The sequence below is a fragment of the Crinia signifera genome, chromosome 2, assembly GCF_055691185.1.
Source record: "Crinia signifera chromosome 2, ASM5569118v1, whole genome shotgun sequence".
NCBI lineage: Eukaryota > Metazoa > Chordata > Amphibia > Anura > Myobatrachidae > Crinia > Crinia signifera.
Genome location: NC_139218.1, coordinates 243,500,125 through 243,520,516, shown reverse-complemented (window position 1 = coordinate 243,520,516; position 20,392 = coordinate 243,500,125). Strand labels below are relative to the sequence as shown.

Here is a 20,392-nt window from a genome sequence, read left to right as displayed (position 1 = left end):
CTAAATACATAGGCTAAAAATTCATGTTAAATCTACACAGCTGGGACTTGCTGTAACTACTAGTTTCTGCCCTATACTGGCACTCCAGATTCCCCACCAACAGTCTGCTGCTCCTTATGCTGATGGTGGTGTACTAGCCGCCACCAACCTACTCCGTGCCAACTATACTGATAATACTGTTTCACCTATTCTCCCATATATGAGAATGGAATCTCAGGTACATCTTATTCTGCATGCGATATACGCTTCTTCTACCAGACTGCTTCTACATTTGGATGAGACTCGAGTGGGTACCCTATCCTCTACAGCAACCCTGAACAATGTGATGCAGTTGTTGAGGGAGATGCATCTGTGCCTGGCGATATGATGGTCCCATCTGTTTCTCTGACAGATTCCTTTCCGGATGGATATGCCCTTGCTGACTTTTCCCAAATTAAGAATATTGGTTGCAAAACACCCACAAGCAATGATTGTGTCGTTACTTCTTCTTAATCTCCTTTTCTGCTATTAATGGCCGTGATGGGATCACGGATATGCTGCCTGGATTATTCACGAGGACCTGGGACTAAATTTCCTATTGTCATTTCTCCTATAACACACGGTCTTGAGGACTGGCCGGACTGACGTTAGAAACCTATATTGTCTCCTGATGTATCTCTTCCACTGTTCCTACCTATTTATCTTTAGTAATAATATTACCTTTCTTTAGTTACACTGTTTTTTACATATACATACATCCTGTTTTTGCTCCAGTCAGAGGTGTCTTCAATGCATATTCTGCTATTTTATATCATGCATTCTGTAAGGCGAATGCATTACTGTTGAATATGATGATGGAGGAGTTTTGCGCTTTGGTCCAAGTCCACTACCCCCTGTCATATCCTGCTGATAATATTCAGTAACTAGAGGGGGGGTTAACTAGATTAGTAGAAGTTAGGATAGAGGGGCTGTGGTTTGGGATCCAAGTACGCCTTAGTTGGGGGTGGGTTGTACAGGGTGAGGGGTTATAGAGGTGGTTTGTGTTGGGCTTTTTTTTTTTTTTTTGGGGGGGGGGGGGGGGGGACTACTCAGTTTTATGTCTTCAATTTCCTTCTTGGCCGGACACCTGTATGTGTAACGATCTTTTCACCCAGCATAATGTTTCACTTTTTCATTTTCTGTTTTTAGTGGGTATTATGTTGACAGACTATATTTCTCTACTTGCTGCAGCCTTGTCGTATTTTAATGCGACACAATAACTTGAATATATGTGCATTATATATCCGCTCTTCTATATGGCCCAAATGGCGCCTTTGGGTCCGGGAAGAGTACATATCCTGTAATGAAACACGTTTGCCTGAAATGTTCACACCTAATTTATTTTCTTTTATGCGTATAATATTTTACTGTCAATAATATTCTGATTATTTTTCACTGTATAGTTACCCTACATCTGTTGTCTGAGTATATGTGATGAATCTGGGGTTCGTGCCTCTTACACTCCATGTTTATATCGGGGGTTTTGTTTATTAGATCACAAAAAACTCAATAAAAATCATTGAATTAAAAAAAGAAAATTCATGTTAAATAGGACAGAAATACAGATTAATTCAAAATTGATTATTTTGTATTCTCGTTTTACTAAATTAAATGAAACACCAAGTGAATACAAGGGCCAGATGTAACAAAGTCCGAGTTCAACAGCCATGTACTGTAGTTGGACTTTTTTTATTTTTATTTTTTAAAGGGGCAATTATTTACAAGGCATGATTTTGCCTTGTAAATGATGGCCCCTTTAAAAGAAAATGTCCAAGTTTGGCCGGCATTCCACAAGGCCGCCTAACGCTGAGTTTAATACATCCGGCCCCAAGTTTGTACCTATGGCAAAGTAACAAGCGCTAGCTTTACTTACAGAGAACAGCATGTTCTTCTTATCCTGATTGACAGCCCTGGGGTCTGGGATAGGATCTGTATGTTTTATGATTGAAACAGACTCTCCTGCAGGAAAAGCAGCATATTTCATTAGTGAGGTACTTACTCATCTTTGGTGCAATTAAAATAGAACTAAATCAAACCATTTCCATCATACACCGCCTAGTTCAAACAATGTTATTGCAATAAAAGAACTAATGCAGGAGATTCCATGATACCTTTCAGAAACAAATCTATATATTTACATGTTCTGCATAGATTACATAATTTATGTATAGCAACATTTATACACAGTCCACAATCTGCTGTATAATAAAAAGCCTTTAAAAAAAATCATAGCTTGACATTAGATCAAACACAATAGCGTTTCTTAAGGTCTGAGTAAGGGTCAGAGACACACGGGGTGAATTTCCCTTATTTGTGTGTATGCCCCATAGTGATGGCAATGCGCAGTCTGTGCATCGCCATCACCTGCTTAGATCTTCAGCCCATGCGGTCAAGGCCTAGACAGATTGCCTACATGTGCATGGTACATGTAGGCAAAACACACTGGTTAGCACAGAACACATCGCTAGGTGTGTACGGGAGATCTATCCAACAGGGAGGCACAAGGGAAATTGTCTACACTACATTGCTTAGCATACATGCCAAGTTGAAATCGACCCGTGCTTATGGGGCTTAAGTAAATCTGGTCTATAGGCATTCTTCCAGGCACCGAACTTCACTTACATTGGTGTAATAGTCATAGTTTACGATATGCTAGTTAAATGTGCCAGATGAAACAAGGAGCCAGATTCATAGAATCATACAATATGCCGATATTTACAACGTTGCTAGCAATGAAGTCATATTCACAAAGCAATTGATAGCTAGAGATCGCTTCATGGAGGTAATAGGGAGGGATGGCAAAACAGCAGGCCTTTCACAACTGGTTTCAGGGAGCGTCACAACTATGATCCCATACACAGGAGACATGGCACCAGGGAGTAAAATTATAGAAGGTCATGGAACCTCCGCTGCTTGTTTGTGTGTAGTTGCTGGGAACGGTCGGAGTCTCAATACATTTTCAGGCAATCCCAGCATAAGGATTACAGCTACAAATGCATGAGCATATATCTAGGATACAGCACCAGTGTTGGAAATCAAAGAATAATCCAAATGGAAAAACTATAGAGCAGGCACATCCAAACTGTGGCTCTCCAGCTGTTGTGAAACTACAAGTCCCATCATGCCCTGTCACAGTTTTGCTACTAGGGAATGCTAAAACTATGGCAAGGCATGCTGGGATGTGTAGTTTCACAACAGCTGAAGGGCCACAGTTTGGACATGCCGGGTATAGAGCAACAAAAACAAATATGATAAATATTTAACAAAACAATATGGCGGCATCACAGCATTACACTATAACTTATTAACAGTATAATGCACAGAAGCTACAAAGCTTTGGAGAGTAATTAAGTGTTGAGAGATAAACTACCAACCAACCAGCTCCTTCCATTATTTTTAACACAGTCTGTAATAAATTTGTTAGGAGCTGATTGGTTAGTATGTTTCTCTCCGAGGCTTATTACTTCTTCCCTCAGTGTCTTACATTTTTTGGTAGGGCTGCAACATCTTTTTCTTTACAAATATGTCACTAGTAAGCCCGCTCGAAGCAAAAGCTTTGAAAGCTGGTGTGCTACCATCTGTGTTTGTGCACGTGTGACAACGATGTAGTTTCACTCTCTGCCAGCAGATGGCCATGTTTGAAGACCCATGGATACTAGCTAGATATATCTATCTATCTATCTATCTATCTATCTATCTATCTATCTATCTATCTATATGATAAAAGTTGATATTGCACACTGCTTAATTAGCTCATTCCTTGAAGTGGAGCACTACAGGAATGGCCTGAGCAGACATACAGTACAATTTCATTATTCTGCAAGTAAAGCAAGAAGAAGGTACCCTCACTGCATTTTTAGGGTGAATTACAATGCATCGGAATTTATAACCCTTTAGGAGTGTTCCAAAGTCTATTAATATGGGTTATATATATAATCCTAAGTAACAATAAAGAAAGTCTAAAGAGTAGGAAAAAGAGGGGGAGGTGTCTATAACTGCTGCACAGTTGAGAATTTTGAACAGAAAATAGAAAATTAGGAAAGGATTCTAAATTCACCAGTAGATATTCAAGCAGGATACAAAGAATTCCCGACTCATTCGGTCTATATTAGAAAAAAATGGTAGGTTGAAGCTTCTTTGTAGGTTATAAACTTAAACAAAAACTTCAGATCACAAAAAATAAAAAATTGATTGTGTAATATATTTTTGTGATCTGAAGTGCCATTACCCAGTATTTTAATGATAGTACAATAAAAGGTAATATATATATAAAAAAAACAAACTTCAATTGTGCACCGATTACAGTCACCGTGTTTTGAGAAGCAAAACCATAATGATGTATGATGTATGATCTGTGCAGATCTAGCCGAAGGCACAAAATAAAATCATGCTAGCTCCAGATGTACAATCCAGTCATAAATAACCCACTAGTACTAAAAATATGGGACACTTCAAATAGACGGTCACAATATTATCAAAGGATACGTTTTTATTTAGAGATAAGTTCAAGTGCTCACCTGTGAGAATGGACTGATCAACACGTAGTGTTGTAGAACGGATCTCAATTATACGGATATCAGCAGGGACTTTGTCACCAACTAAAATACAAAAAGAACTTCATAGTAACTGCACAGTGAAAGTTGAAGTATTCTCACTTTAAATAAATATCCCTAACAAAATGGCTTCTGTTCAAAAACAAGCAGAAATGTTTGGTTTTCTCTAGTTACAGTATTTACATATTTACCCAATGTTCCTTCCAATTCCACAAGCCTTATACTGAAAGCAAATGGTAAGCAACAACTCCAACTTCTCATTCATTTTAATCCCATGGGGTGATTCTATTCAACTAGTTTTCATGAAGCATGCTCCCACACCTTGTGCAATACAATTGTACATGACCATTCCCAGGAATTACACAGCAATAATGGGCATTATTTCTATAATCAGCATCTTGAGAACAAAGTATTTTATAGTCTTAAAAGGTATCAAAAGGTTGGTATTTACTTTTTTTTTTATAATAATAGTAGAAAATAGTAGGCAGCAAATTTCAAGTCTACAGCATTTTGGGGTAAAGAAAAATTGCTTTTAATGTCAGTTTTCAGTGTTTTAAGACAAGATTGCAAACTGTTGTCAACTATAAAAACAACATTGTATATAGTAACAACAATAATAATAATAATAACAACAACAACAACAACAACAACAACAACAGCAACACCCCCATATACCGGTCCCACATAATATAGCCCATTTTTGATCATTTTAGATAAATTCACCTCAAAATGGTCATGCCAGTATTGGCCGTTTTGTCTACTTTAAATGCTGCTTAATGCCCAGTTATTCATGGCCAGAGGTCCCAATGTATTTAGCTTTCCTTTTTTTAGGTGGGTGCCTGGGGGGTTGAGGGCTGAATTGTGACAACAACAAAAAAAGATAATTTTGTTGTGAAAATTGGTCTAGGGGTTTGGAAATACTGAATTTAAAGATTGCCTGAAGAGTAATTTTACCCGCAAATCAGTTAGCCAAAAAGTCTCCGCAAATGGCACAGGATTTAATCCCCTATCCCCAAAATATTAAGTAACATTGGAGGGGAGACAGGGGGTGAAAGAAATATCGAAATATATGGTAAGGAGAAAAATGGGTTTATTGGAAAAGAAGTCCAAACACTTCTTTAGTAACCAGGGAGTGACTTGTTTCGATCCGTAATAGGCATGCATATATGCCTATTAAGGATCTATACAAGTCATGCAAATGGGAAAGCTTCACACTTAAATACATTTTTAAACCTAGGATCCAGGATGAAAGTGTAGGAGCCAGACAAACTAAGGGTGCCCATACATGGTTAATTTAGATCGCATTGGGACGCACTCAATAGGGACAGTGCGCACCGCAACTGCATGTAAAAAATTAAGGGCATGGCCTCATAATAGGGAACATGGTCACTAGATCTACAATCATTGGGTCAACACTATTAAGTCGACATGCATTTGGTACGGATACATTGTTTGCCTCACCTGGATGTGTTTTATACTTCCTTTTATTAAAACCCTATTTTTAAAACCCTATTTTAACACAATTATATATATATGGGGAGCACCTGATGGTATGTATAAATGTATGTTATTGTCATAATGTTTTTGATGTCCTGAGGAAGAACCCATTAAAGAGGTTCGAAACGTTGGCAAATCTGCAGTTATCCTGAGTCTTCTTTGTCGAGTGCCGCCGTCTGGGTGATGTGTGTGGTCCCTGTTTGGGATTATTGGAAGGCACCGCAGGTATTTGAATCTGTTGAGGAAGTGCTGCTCCGTACTGGACTATATATATATATATATATATATATATATATATATATATATATATATATATATATATATATATATACACATATATATATATACACATACATACATACATACACACATTGATTTTGGTTCATTTCCAAAATGAAAAGGTTTTATTTTATTTTAAATAATACAGTTTATTTTCATTTCCAACAAAGCTCTCTTTCTGTATTTTCTATTTGTGTGGTCAGATTACTCTAAGGAGTACTACTGGCAAAATTATATATGGAAAGTGCCATGGTTTTTGCTGAAGGAAAACTACAGTGAGAAAGTAGTCTACAATTTTCCAGAGGTGAGAGGACCAAGCTCAGCAGCAGCAGCAGCTTTATTCACAATGCTGTATAGTAAAGGGAGAACTACTGCATCTGGAGACAGGAACCTTGGCACTTCTGTGTGAATGGAGATAATAAATGTGCTCCTAATATGTTGCTCAAACTATCTACATTGTTTTATACATAATCATTAATATGCATAACTGCTGTTTATAAAGGACACAAAACATCTCCCTGTCTGGTTAGCTTTAAGTTAAATATGGCTAATTTTATAGTGGTTCTATTTACCTCCTGCATTAAAATAAAATGTAAAAAAAAAAAAAAAAAAGATTTTATTTAGCTATTTCCTGCTAAAAATTGTAGGTATGATTTGTAATGGAATGCTTATCATTTCTTTTTTAGCTCTGGTTTTATGGTGCTCGTTATTCATTTTATGGTGCTATAAAAAGTTCAGTTTTGCTCTAAGTTTAATGAACACAATTGAGAAACTTAAAATCAGGGACGGAAGGACTTTTGGTTTACGATCTGCAAACTGTACAACTGAATCACAACATGCATAGGTCAATGGTTCCCAAACGGTGTGCTGTGGCACCCCTGGCAGCAAGGACTTCTGGGAGCAGTACTTTATTTTGCATGCATTGTACTGTTTTTAGTTTCTGCAGTTATGTAGTGCAGTACTGGACATGACACGGCGGTCCTTACGCATGCACTGTGACTATACAGGCAGGTGGTTTTATGTATGTTGCTGGTGCAGCTAAGCCAGAGAACCCTCCTTCATGCAGCGCTCCTCACACCTGCATACCAAATATATGTGAAAACCAGCCCTTTGTAAAGTGTACACGAGATGCAAATCAAGTTATCATTGCACAGTGTTCCACAGACCACAATGAAAGGAAAAGCATCACCTACCCACACACATACACACACACACACACACACACATACACACACGTGCAGAAAGGCAAGTATGGTTACATTGTTTACATCTAAGATAGTTTAGAAGTTATCTGCCTCAGATGAACCTTAGGCTTTTGATATTTTTCAAAAATACATTTCTGAAAACATTTTTATTTAATTTAGTACCCTGATTCATTCCTATGAATCAATATTGCCCACTCAGAAAACAGCGCTACTCCTAATTCTAACACTACTAGCTTAATATTAATAGACACAGTACCTGCCACTTCCACAATGTCTCCAGGAACAATGTCTCTGGCTCTAATCCGCTGTACACCATTTCTGTCCGCACGGATTACTTTTCCCATCTCTGGCTCGTACTCCTTAAGAGCTTCAATGGCGCTCTCAGCATTTCTCTCCTGCAATAAGGGCGTGAAAGAGACTGCGGTTACTTTGTTAAAATTAATATCAATACTAATGTTACTAATCAATGTCTGGTAGAAACAGGTAAGGGAAATGCTCAAATTTGTTATTGTCAAGTCAAAACATAATGCTTCTATTTGTGTATTGTCCTTTAAGGAAACTTTTTCCCCCACTTTAAAAAAAAAAACTGCACATTATTTTTGTCCCTGGGCCACAACAACTAGTAAAAAAAAAAGTCAAACAACAATTAATGTTTGAAGTGGAAATAGTCTTCACTATTGTTTTGTGTTTAATCACACTGAATGTGCCCATACACTGTACAATTATTGTATACAATTTCTCATCTCATCGCATTGCATAGGTTTTGCAATGAGATGAGATGACATGAGATCTTGTACAAAAATTATGTGCAGCACATACTTTTTGAGCTGTGAAAAAGTTAAAGCTACATATGGACTATCAGGATGGTTGGCCTGGGAAAAGTAATATAATGCATACAATTGCATTTAGAACCAACACATAGAATTTGATGGCAGATAAGAACCATTTGGGCCATCTACTCTGCCCCTTTTTTTGACCATATTATTACCTCAAACGCTATTTGATCGTTATTTATTTGCAAGGATATGTCTATCCCATGCATTTTTTAACTGCTCTGCTGTCTTAGCCTCTACCACCTCTAATAGGAGGCTATTCCACTAGTGATCTACGCTCTATGTGAGGTTAATGGACGTTCTGATAAAATGCAATGGGAATTTGTATGTGGCAAGAACCGCGAGTCCTATAGGAGGAAAATATAATTTGAAAAGATAATTTTGTCTTAAAAAAATCATAAGATAAATATGTAAATAAAAGAGTTTATATAAGGAGCTAGATCACAAATCACACTATTTTTGCCAGCTACCAATTTAGGAGATAAAACGTATAAAACAGCTTTATTTTTTGTGCCACAGGAGCCCTTTAATAAGGTCTAGAAATGTCACTCTTTTCCTGGCAGAACAAGTGGGATTTTTGAATTTGGGAAATACGTTTTACAGACACCAGCTAGGAATAAAGACATTAACATGAGATGACAACTTTCAATTATAGATGTTATTGCAAGTGTTCTCCCTGCAGTGCTAATCTCTTATGTTTTCCACACTGTTACAAGTGCTTTCAAAAAGTGAATTGTAGAGCAATTCAGTGCTTTTGCCCATTTTGGCATCTAGCTGAGAAAGCCATTCGCCTTTCCAGCTGTCAGCATCCTGCATGACTGCGGTGTGCCAGCAAGAACTTTCCAATGTATTTCATCAGAGATCCCCCCTGGCTAAATTCAGCAAACCACCCAGAATGTCTCCAACACATGTGGATGACAGTAACAAAAATATCTCTTTGCACTATAGAAGAACAAAAAAAAAAAACTGATCAAACCACACAGTTTGCAAAGGATGTCATTTATTTCTTGAATTAGCATAGCCAAAGAGATGGTGGTTTCCATAACTCATCACTTATCAGATAGGAACTATGACATTCTCAAAAAATCACTAAACTATAATCTTTATTACTACTGAGCTACTGCTAACAAGCATACCAGCCAATTGGAAAAGCAGATATTTCAGGAAGACTTGTGACCAGTTGAAAAATTGGGGTAGATGTTTTAAGCCTGGAGAAGAGATACTCTGGAGAAAAAGTAGAGATACATTGAAAGGAGCTAAAGCACCGTGTTTGAAAATGACAGTTGGGAGTCGATTGGCTGGTGCTTTGTCTCCTTTCACTTTATCTCCATTTTATGTCTTCTCCAGGCTTAATACATCTGCCCCATTATTTCGGGATGCGGTCATTTGGTCGAATGCATTATGATCGAATGTCATTACATTGAATCCATTAGGTCGAATTGCTAAAAGGTCGACATGATTCTAGGTCGACATGGGAAAAGGTCGAAATGATTCTAGGTCGAAAGGTCATTAGTTCGACAGGTCATTAGGTCGACAAGGTCATTAGTTCGACATTGTCTAGGTCGACATTCACAAACTCGACATGGGGTTTTTCACTGTTTTTTGAGCCGACATGTGCTGACAGGTGGTATTTCATGCCCTACCATCCACTAGGGCGTGGTGGGAGAATAAAATAGTGTGCCGAGCGTAGCGAGGCACCGTGCCCGACGCATAGCGAGCGCAGCGAGCGATGCGAGGGGATGCAGTGCACTTTAAACTGTGTCCATGTCGACTGTGTTGACATTCAGGTAAAAAAACAGTGAAAAACCCCATGTCGACTTTGTGAATGTCGACCTAGACAATGTCGAACTAATGACCTTGTCGACCTTATGACCTGTCAAACTAATGACCTTTCGACCTAGAATCATTTCGACCTTTTCCCATGTCGACCTAGAATCATGTCGACCTTTTAGCAATTCGACCTAATGGATTCGATGTAATGACATTCGACCAAACGATCCCAACCCATTATTTCCTATTTTCCAAAATGAGCAGTCTCTGTGATTGCTACTGTACATTAGGATGGCATGATTGAGAGGGAGGGGGCCTAAAAATAAACAAACCTGTTAATCCTTTCAGTGCCAATGTTGCTGTAAGATATGTACAAAAAACAGCTAAAAATGCCAACCTCGCTCACACACATTTGGGCGTGATACAGTATTCAACTAAACTTCAATTAATGGACTTCAGAATATTTGCTGGCAATAAGTGCTTCATTTTCCTGGACTACGGCCCTGGCATTTTTAGCGGATGTTTTGCACATCTGTCACTGAATGGAGTTATTGGACTAAACTAATTTATAACAAGTTATTAAAAGGACATACCTGCCATACCCCAACAAATGCATTGACAATAAGTATCATAATAATAACTATAGGCTCCACAAAGGCAGTTGTCGTTTCCTCTCCTTCTTCAAACCAGGCCAGTATCTGAAAGATATTACACAACTTCGTATTAGCACTATATATACCAATGGAATGACAAAGTTGCAAACTGTGTAAGCAATATGCATATCTTTGTTTGAAGATACCAAAGACAGTTCTGTAGAGGTCAAGTGATTGATACGCAGTATGCTCCATGTTTGTAGGTTGTGTGTTCTCCCATTTTTTCTTGGTAGGCCACAGAGAAGACACAATGCTTATTACTCAAGACAGACAGTCTCATCTATGCTGCACTCAGCCCCTTCACCTCTCTGCTCTGTTACCCCATCTTATCCATGATCCTGGCAACTCCTATCTAGCATACCCACCAGCTCCCACCCGTATCACTGCTACCGCTCTACTGTCAGACATCCGCCCAACCCCAGACTGCAGTGTCACAGTACCTTTGCTTTTTAGGCCACAGCGGCGGCCATAAGCCAAGTAAGCAAAGAAAAGGGCGAGGGCAGTATATGGTCTCATAAAACATGTTTAGGACATAGCAACATTGATAAGGTACCGTAACTGCTACACAGGTTGAAAATACAGTAACAAAATATGCCGCTGCTGTCCAAGGAAAACATGATTTTCCAATAAGTCTCCCTCTGCAATCCCAGGATTAAAACACTTAATTCATTCTTAATTTGAGAAAAAATGTTTTATATACGGTTACTCAGGTTGTGGATAACATTGACATTTTTTTGGTTCCAAAACATTGCTGTTATGACCCCCACTAAACCCTGACCTGTCATGGCAACAGCCAAATAGTCCATATGATGTTGAAGACAGCCCCTACACTAGATGCTCTGGTTTCCTCTCAGTTCAAAAATGTGCAGGTTTGTTAATTGGCTGTTGGCAAAAATAAACTCAATGTAAGCTCCAATGTTACAGGGACCAATGCTAATCATCTTTTCCTATAGATTGTTGGGAAATATGATAGGAATATATACAAAAAAATACCTATATATCCTGTGCCAGAAAGCAGCTGTACCTGCATACGCTATGTTACGCTATAAGATTTCATTTTGTACGCATACCAAGCTTGCATAATTTATGTTGGTTTCATGCTGGTTGCTGCATATATAGACTGTAGCCCCCAAACATATAATGATTATAATACGGACGGTGTAATGGTTAGCATTACCGCCTCACAGCACTGAGGTCATGGGTTCAATTCCCACCACAACCCTAACTGTGCAGAGTTTGTATATTCCCTCCGTGCTTGCATGGGTTTCCTCCACTTTCCTCCCACAATCCTAAAATACACAGGTAGGTAAATTGGCTTCCAACAAAATTAACCCTAGAATGTCTGTGTGTGCGTGTACATGAGGTAGGGAATATAGATTGTAAGCTCCACTGGGGCAGGGACTGATGTGAATGTTCAGCTATACTCTGTAAAACGCTGCAGACTATGTATGCGCTATATAAGAAACTGTTAATAAATAAATAATACCCAAAGTACATTATCGCACTATGGTAGGCAATTGTTCAAAAGTACTTCTGGTCCCAAGGATTTCGGATATGAAAGACTCAACCTCTACTACACATTTATCATGAGAATGTGCAATGCTTTTACGGTAAATGTACAGGAACGACAAAGCGATTCTATGTAAAAAAATAAAAACATTTATTTGCAGTAGTTTATAAAAGGGGTTACACTGGCTGGGAGTTCTGCAGAAGTAGTTCACGATAACACTTGTGAAGCGTATCGTATAGTGTGTATGCATCATTTATGATCAAACAGACTGCAGTGGAAAAAGTACATGTTCGTTTGATCTTCATCTGTTCTTATCCATAATGTCCACATGAACACACTGCGGGCTGATCCAGAGATGGAAGCTTGCATAAATACGGTTTCTACGGCACCTAATAACTGACAAGTGCAAATATGCACTTGTTGATAAACAAAATCACATGAGGGAACGTACACGTTATTTCCAAGCACGCATCTTCATGTTACCCCACACTAGAGGGGGCATCGCATGGCCCAATAAACTTTTTATACACCTTCCATGATGATATAGTTTACATTACACCTTTTCTACAACAGTTTATGGTATATTGCATGATTGTTGTTTGCCTTCACTTTAAAAGCACTTAAAAGGATTTATTAATTATTCCAATATTTGCATCCCTATACCGTACATAGGCATCTTAATATAAAAGGAGTACCGCCCTATACAGTAAATGTTTTGTGTATTTCTGTGCAAGTTATCAAACAGACTAAAGCTGTAAGTGGTATTGATTGTCATTTGTAGTTCCTGTTATCTCTCCTTAAGTCTCCACTTCACTGCCAAAAGTAGGACTGTTACTTCCCTACTCCTATATTGATCTTTTGGGAGGATACATTACCTACACCCATATGTGCACACAAGACCATGATCAGTGAGGCAGATGGTAAATGTTGGAACACATGTGGCATTCATGTCACTGCATGCCCTTATCAGGTAATTCCACTAGCCTTCAAATCAATTCACGGGATGTGTAAATGTATTTTGCACAGTTAAGATGTAGTTAAGACACACACACACACACACAGCCCTTTTATTAATTTATCATACTGGAGCAGCACTACACATCAGTCATCTATATATGGATCTAGCAGTACTACAATCATGGAAAGCAGATTACGGAACATTAAACCCTGACAATGGAAAATAAAGAAAAGCCTCATGTTTGGCAACAGGTTTACTGCATTGTTTTATACAATGATAGAGGATCCTGGAGTGGAATTAATACTTGATCCAACTACAGCCAGAACCCCTCTGCGGAAACACCAGTACCAGGAAAAACTGTTCGAGACATCATTTGTACGTTTGGGAACCCTTCTGTAAGAGCCACTACTGCTTTATCTGAATAACAATAAAATATTGGGATATATCGGCACTCTTCTATTCAATGCTGCCATTAACAACAGCATTGAAGGCTGTCAGATCAGACTTCTTTTAAAGTTGGATCTGTTTAGTTGGTAACGGCAGCAGCAGCAGATTGTCATATTCACAGTTGTTCTTCGACAATCCGCTGCAGTTTTCACCGTTCCACTGACTTTCTGACACTTGCCAGAATATTGAATTCCGACTGTTGATATAGTCAGACTGGATGAAAACCGCCCGGGATTCTGACTGTTGGGATGCTCCAACATTAGGAATCCCATAATGAATTCTCCCAAAATGAATGCAAAGCTGTTAAATATATTTTTCAAACTAAAGCTGCAGCAGTAAGTAACCTGCCCAGACTTTATGCTGCCCATAAGCACTGTGCGTTTTGGACTAGACTGCCTCTAGTTCAGAGCGCATGCGATATGCTAAAGCAGCATGTGTTTTGAACTAGATGCGGTGCGATCTAGTCCACAAAGTACGTGCTGCCCATACTTTTTGTACCTTGTGATATGATTTATGTGGGAAAGCACATTGCAAGGTAAAAGACCATAATGGCACAAGGGGGTACCAAATGGTGATTGATGGTACAATAAAAGTGCTGACCAGCTAGCTGATAATGCCTGCTAAGTAGTGCCAATCTAGCAGAGAAGCCAACTTTTACCTAGAAGCTTATGGCAGCGACTGCAGAAAGCAAAAGGTTGTTTCCCACTCACTGAGAGTGTACCAGGAAACACAGACTTAGCCAAGGGCAAATATCAAACATGAGGATGTATCAATCAGTTGGACACCTAAATTACAAAAGAATATGTGGCTACAGTACCACGGCGGAAGAAGCACAAGATTGGCACCTTGATTCAAAAGGCAGCAGTGGTGTAAGTTAGTCCCAGTTGTGCCGAAGGAGAGATAAAGATATGCGAGACCGCCAAAACACACACACGCCACCTTTTTAGAATAATATAAATAAATGAACAATCCAGAAAAAATCTATAAAGTCTACATTGCATAACATTTATTCCCATGTTCATTAATTTTTAAGCAGATACATTTCTTAGTAGTCATACCCAGGAATAGAACGCGTTACCCGTCTCACTGGAGGCAGATACTGTACTGATAGAGCTATTTGCTCCTGTACTGTAATTAAGCAGATCTGCAGCCAAACATTAATCCACCCCTCAGACAGACTAGCCTTAACCCTTTAAATGTATTTTACACTAGATACACATTCCCCAAACAGTGATCAACACACCAGATTGTGCAGCAGTAGAGCACCACTCCATCCTTGTATTTGAATGGTAGATGGGTGTGTACAAAGATTAATGGTGCAATCAACACATGTTATAACTCACTTGGATGCTAATTGCTGTGCCAAGAGGTTTACATGTCAGCAACAACCCCCTGACTCGCACCCCTCGCCCAATGATTCCGCACAAAAGCACTTGATAACCTATAGTGTAGCGAAGACTTTTGTGCAAGATCAAACTGCTGTAAAGTGAGGTGTATATAGCACACAGATTCAGATGGACAATTCAACTGAATTATAACTTTTTAATACAAACACCCAACACTAAACTTTGAGTATATAACAAAATCCTATCTGTAAGGTTTCAGCTTAAAAGTGCCATAACCTTACTCATCCTCGTGGATTCAATCTACGCATCTGACTCACATGTCATTAACAGCAGCAAAAAATCTCACTCCTACACACCAAACATCTAGAAAGTTACCCTGCAGAAACTTTCAAAGTAACATACTGTATAAAGGAATGTTTTTATTAATTACTACACCACCTACATATTGCCTTTTAGGAGACACTTTATAGCTTGAAGCATTAATACAGCTACATGCTATCCATATCTGTGTTTAGGATTCATTCAGTAATATAGAACTATTGTTATTATAATACAATTCCTTACACTTCGTTTGCAAGATGCAGCATACATTAATGGAAGAGAAGTCCTCTTATTCCAGTGGTAGCCAACCCTAGCCCTCGAGAGCTACCAACAGTTCACATTTTCCAGACAACCTAGCTGCTGCACAGCTGCAATCATTAATCACTGACACATTTTAAAAGATACACAGATGGAGCCAATTAGCTCACTTGTGGTTCTGTGAGGAGACCTGCAAAACATGCACTGTTGGTAGCTCTCGAGGACTAGGGTTGGCTACCCCAGTCTTAATATATATCCAGAGATTCATATACGGCACTGCCTATAAAATTGATAAGCCCTCACAATTTGTGATTCTAACATCTCATTTGAACTTATCTTTAGGACTATAATGCCAGCAAACACATTTTTCTATAACAAGTATAAATGATGGTACATATCAAAAGGAATGCTATGGGTTTTTTTTTTTTTTTCATTGATAGTTACAAGTCCCCAATACTATGAAGTGTTAGTTCAGGGGCAGAACTGCTGGAGACAATGAAGACAGCTGCTGCCATGCTCCACCCCTGAAGAGGCACCTCCTCTATTGTCCATTCCATGTCCCAGCTTCCCCACTCTGTATCCTCCCTGCTGCTATGCTCAGTGTTATTACTGCTGAGCCAAGTGAATAGCTGATCATCAACAGAGACAGTGTTCTTCAGTGACCTGAACGAGGTGCTCTGGTGGTTGCAGACATTATTAAACAGTGACTATAATGCTGCTTTCCCACTGCAGACCAGTTTAAAGTACTGGTAATCTTAAATGGTATTTAAAACGGTATTAGCATTCCCACTGCAGCAGATTACCGTTTTAAATACCATTTAAGTACCATTCCCATTGCAGTGAACCGTGTATAATGTAGAGTGCCTAACCCCCCCCTTCCCCCAGTGTAAAGAGTGCCTAATCCCCCCCCCCCCCCCCCCAGTGTAAATAGTGCCTAACCCCCGTACCTGAACTGTGCCCCCACCTCCCCTCCCCTTGTACTTACCTGTGGGCAGTGGGGAGGCAGCAGGGGTCATTGCAGGGTCCATGCAGGGTACAGGCAGTCCCAGTGCCTGATGAGACCTAGTAGTTCTCACTTTTCGCATATGTAATGAGTGCACGTGCATACTAATGAGCCGCTCATTACATATGCGCATATGTAATTAGCGGCTCATTAGTATGCACGTGCAAACATTACACATGCACAAAGTGCAAACTATTAGGTTTCATCAGGCACTGGGACTGCCTGGAGGCTAAATAACGTTTAAGAGGCATTCCCACTGCCTCTTAAACGTTATTTAACCGTGTAGGACTCTGCTTTGAAAACGGGTTGAAATACCGTTTAACTTTAAACGGTATTTCAACTCTGGTGCTTTCCCACTGCAGCCTTAAACGGTATTTTGCCCTCAAAAATCTGCAATATACCGTTTTAAGGCTGCAGTGGGAAAGGGGCATAAGTGAGAAAGAGAAGTGTACGGGACTGTATTCTATATACCTCATCAACTGATAACTGAGTGATAGCACTTACAATATATTTAGTGAGAGTGGGCCAGATTCACTAAGCTTTAAAAGTAATAAAATGGAGTGATAAACAACCAACCAATCAGCTCCTGCCTTACATTTTTTTAAAAAAAACAGTCTGTGACATGGCAGGTACAGTAGAAGATGAATGGCTGGCTGTTTATCAATCTCCATTTGATCACTTTTGAAGCGCATCTAGCCCAGTGAGAGTTCTTTAAGAAAGATAAATACACAGTAATACATAAGTGTTTTGTGTATGTATTTGTGTGTATAATATATGTTATGTTGGTACATTTGTCTGCATTGCCAACATCATTTCTACCCCTTTCAGTCTGTGGGCCATTGGGAGGCTGACGTCAGATGCCACCCAGGTTGCCTTGGTAACCTGTCCCCAGCTGATGTGATGAACAGCACACCCGGAAGATCCATCTGGTGTGTCACGCTGCGCTGACCTAGCCTGCAGCCTGCAAGGGGGACTGCTACACCTATTAAAGGTAACAATGGTCTCTTTACTCTTTTCGTATGTAGGACATTTAGGTCTTCAATAAAAACATTTAGGTACAGTAGCTAAGAAACATCAATATTGCTGTACATGTTTCTTTAACACTTTGGGCAGCATTCAATGTGGCCGACGAGGATCACCGAAAACAAGTGACTCTCGCCGTTTAACCCCCGGGCCAGCTGCTCACCCTATTCTACATTCCGGGGAAATCCTCGCTGTCAGATGACAGTGAGGATTCCCCCAAGTAGTGAGGCTCGCAGCTAATGCAGTGAGCCCTCTGCATTTAGCCACAAGCCTCTGTGTTTAGCGGCCGCAGACGCCGTTTCCCCATTGCTGCAAAAACCTAGCAATGTGGAAACTGCGTGTGCAGAGGGTCTGTGCAGTCAGCATTGCTCACTATCACAGCTCGCAAAAAAACATTGAATATACCCCCCATTGGTGGGAATCCTCGCTGTCATCTGACAGTGAGGATTCCCCCGGAATGTGGAATAGGTGAGTGGCTGGTGCGGGGGTTAAACGGAGAGGGTCGCTTGTTTTTGGCGATCCCCACCGTTGAATACGGCCCAATGACAATCAACTTTTGGATGCCGTTGCTTCTTTCTCTGGATGCATTTACAAGACAGAGGACACCAAAGCTGCTTATATTCTTTGTGTGCCGTCTTCACCAGAAAGAAAGTTTATCTACCTCACTCTATACTATACATGTATATTGTAGCGCTCTCTATGGAGTTTAATTAAAAAGATGGGAGTTCTATTGAAGATTGGATATTGCTATGGGCAACCAGATTCTATTATCTTCTAGATGGTACTAAATAAATAAATAAGAAGTAGAATCTATGCTACTGTATGGGCAACATCTTATCTTCAATAGAACACCCATCGTAGTGAATAACCCCATACATTATATATCTATCTGCAAAGCTCTAAACAAGTGCCATTACATTGGAACAGTTTTATGTTACAAGTCTACTTAAAATGACCTTTCTCCTACTGACTTGTAAAACCTGTCCTTTGAGATTTTTTCCCCCCACTATTGAATGTACATATGACCTCATGGCTTTAGGCCTTTATAAAGGACAGAATACAAAACACAGCGTATAGTGTTAACAAATCTTGTAATAATATATCTATATAAGCCCCCGAAACACTGCCATCTGTTGGCCGTGAGTGAAACTACATATCGGTCGCTCACACATGCACAAACACAGTGGCAATCACAAGGTAGCAGACTAGCTTTCGAAGCATTTGCGAGCAGGCTTACTAGCATATTATCTATATCACATTACTGGCCACAGCTCTTAGAGATAAAGAAGGCTGGACAATGGCATGTTATCTTAATGTTTCAATTTCTTAATTAAGTCATAACGTAAAACAGCTTACCTTTACCCCCTCGCCCAGCACCTAAGAGTGCACTGACCTCTATCTTGCCTCCAGGCAACTGGGATGAAGTTACGCTGCTGGATTACTTCATTCTATTTAGATTTGTTATTTCTGCATTCTACTTTGAGTCACACAAAATCAAATTCAAGCACACTAATTATTCCAAAGACATTACTAAAGGTGCCCATACACCAAGCTGATTTGGGATGATTTTGGCTAATTGCGACGAATCGGGCTGTGAAATCGGCCCAGCTTGATGTCCCCTCAGGTCCGATGCGCGGTCCCCTGCGCATCGGACCCGAGCAAGTGGTCGGATCTGCTGGCCGTCTGACCACCCGATCTGCAACCTACTTCCCATGCAGTGGGGCGTGGGCAGTGGGGTCCAGCCAGCTGGTGGTGGTGGCAGGGGGCAGGCAGCGCATAGTAGCGACGGGCAGCGGGGTTTTTACATGCGATTTATTGCATGTAAAAATGGCACATCAAGTGCCAGATCGCATGTGAGCCTCCCAGGGAACTGCCGGGGGGCTCTGGGCAAACTGGTCCGACTTGTCCTAAGGACAAATCAGGCAAGTGTATGGGGGCCTTAAGAATGTGCATCCTTGTGCAAGGCATGTGTGACTAGATCAGTATTAATCTATTCATACAATTTCTTATATTTAAGTTTCATAAGCATGGAGATAGATAATGGCTATATCTGGAATGTCCTATCTACACCTCAATTACATTTTTGGCTTTATAGTGGATTTTTTTTTTTTTAACAATATCTTCCCAGAACAATACAAATCTAGCAATTTTTACAGAATATCTTAATATATACTTAAATACTAGAAACTTTATAGGCTGCATTCTTGTGGTATATTGGTTCAGCCAGCAAAAAGGTTGCATTCCCTTGCTGTAGGGGGTGATCATTAGCTAAAAGAAAATTCAGGATTCTAGCGCAAAGTTAGAAAAATAAATTTCCCCATACTTACAAATGAAACAAATGCAGCTAGAAGAAGGATCCGAACTAAAAGATCTTCAAACTGTTCCACCACTAGTTCCCACAGTGATTTACCTGGAAAACAGGAAAACATTTTTTTTTTTATATTACATTCAGGGATAAGAAAAGTTATTATAATATATATATATATATATATATATATATATATATATATATATATATATATATATATATATATATATATATATATATATATATACGTGGGGGTTTGACCCTGAATGCGCTTCCAATACTAGATAGCGGCCAACCTCTACAAAATCCCCCCTGTTAGTGGGAGATGAGGGACAAGACACGAGAAAAAGATGTAGAGGGCGCTGTAGGAATTCCCACCACCTTATTGTGTGCTCAAGTTTCAAGCAGAT

At 39.6% G+C, this 20,392-nt stretch overlaps 1 protein-coding gene across 2 annotated transcripts in view; it reads right to left on the bottom strand.

Annotated features, from left to right (window-relative positions):
• Nucleotides 1-20,392, bottom strand: part of ATP2A3 (ATPase sarcoplasmic/endoplasmic reticulum Ca2+ transporting 3) — a 128,757-nt gene that overhangs the window by 57,182 nt on the left and 51,183 nt on the right. For both annotated transcript variants that reach the window (XM_083174137.1, XM_083174138.1), the window contains exons 3-7: nt 20,002-20,084; nt 10,749-10,853; nt 7,809-7,947; nt 4,536-4,616; nt 1,892-1,977 (exon numbers count right to left, since the gene is read on the bottom strand). In XM_083174137.1, coding sequence (XP_083030263.1) covers nt 1,892-1,977; nt 4,536-4,616; nt 7,809-7,947; nt 10,749-10,853; nt 20,002-20,084 — 494 coding nt within the window. The remainder of the gene's footprint in view (nt 1-1,891; nt 1,978-4,535; nt 4,617-7,808; nt 7,948-10,748; nt 10,854-20,001; nt 20,085-20,392) is intronic.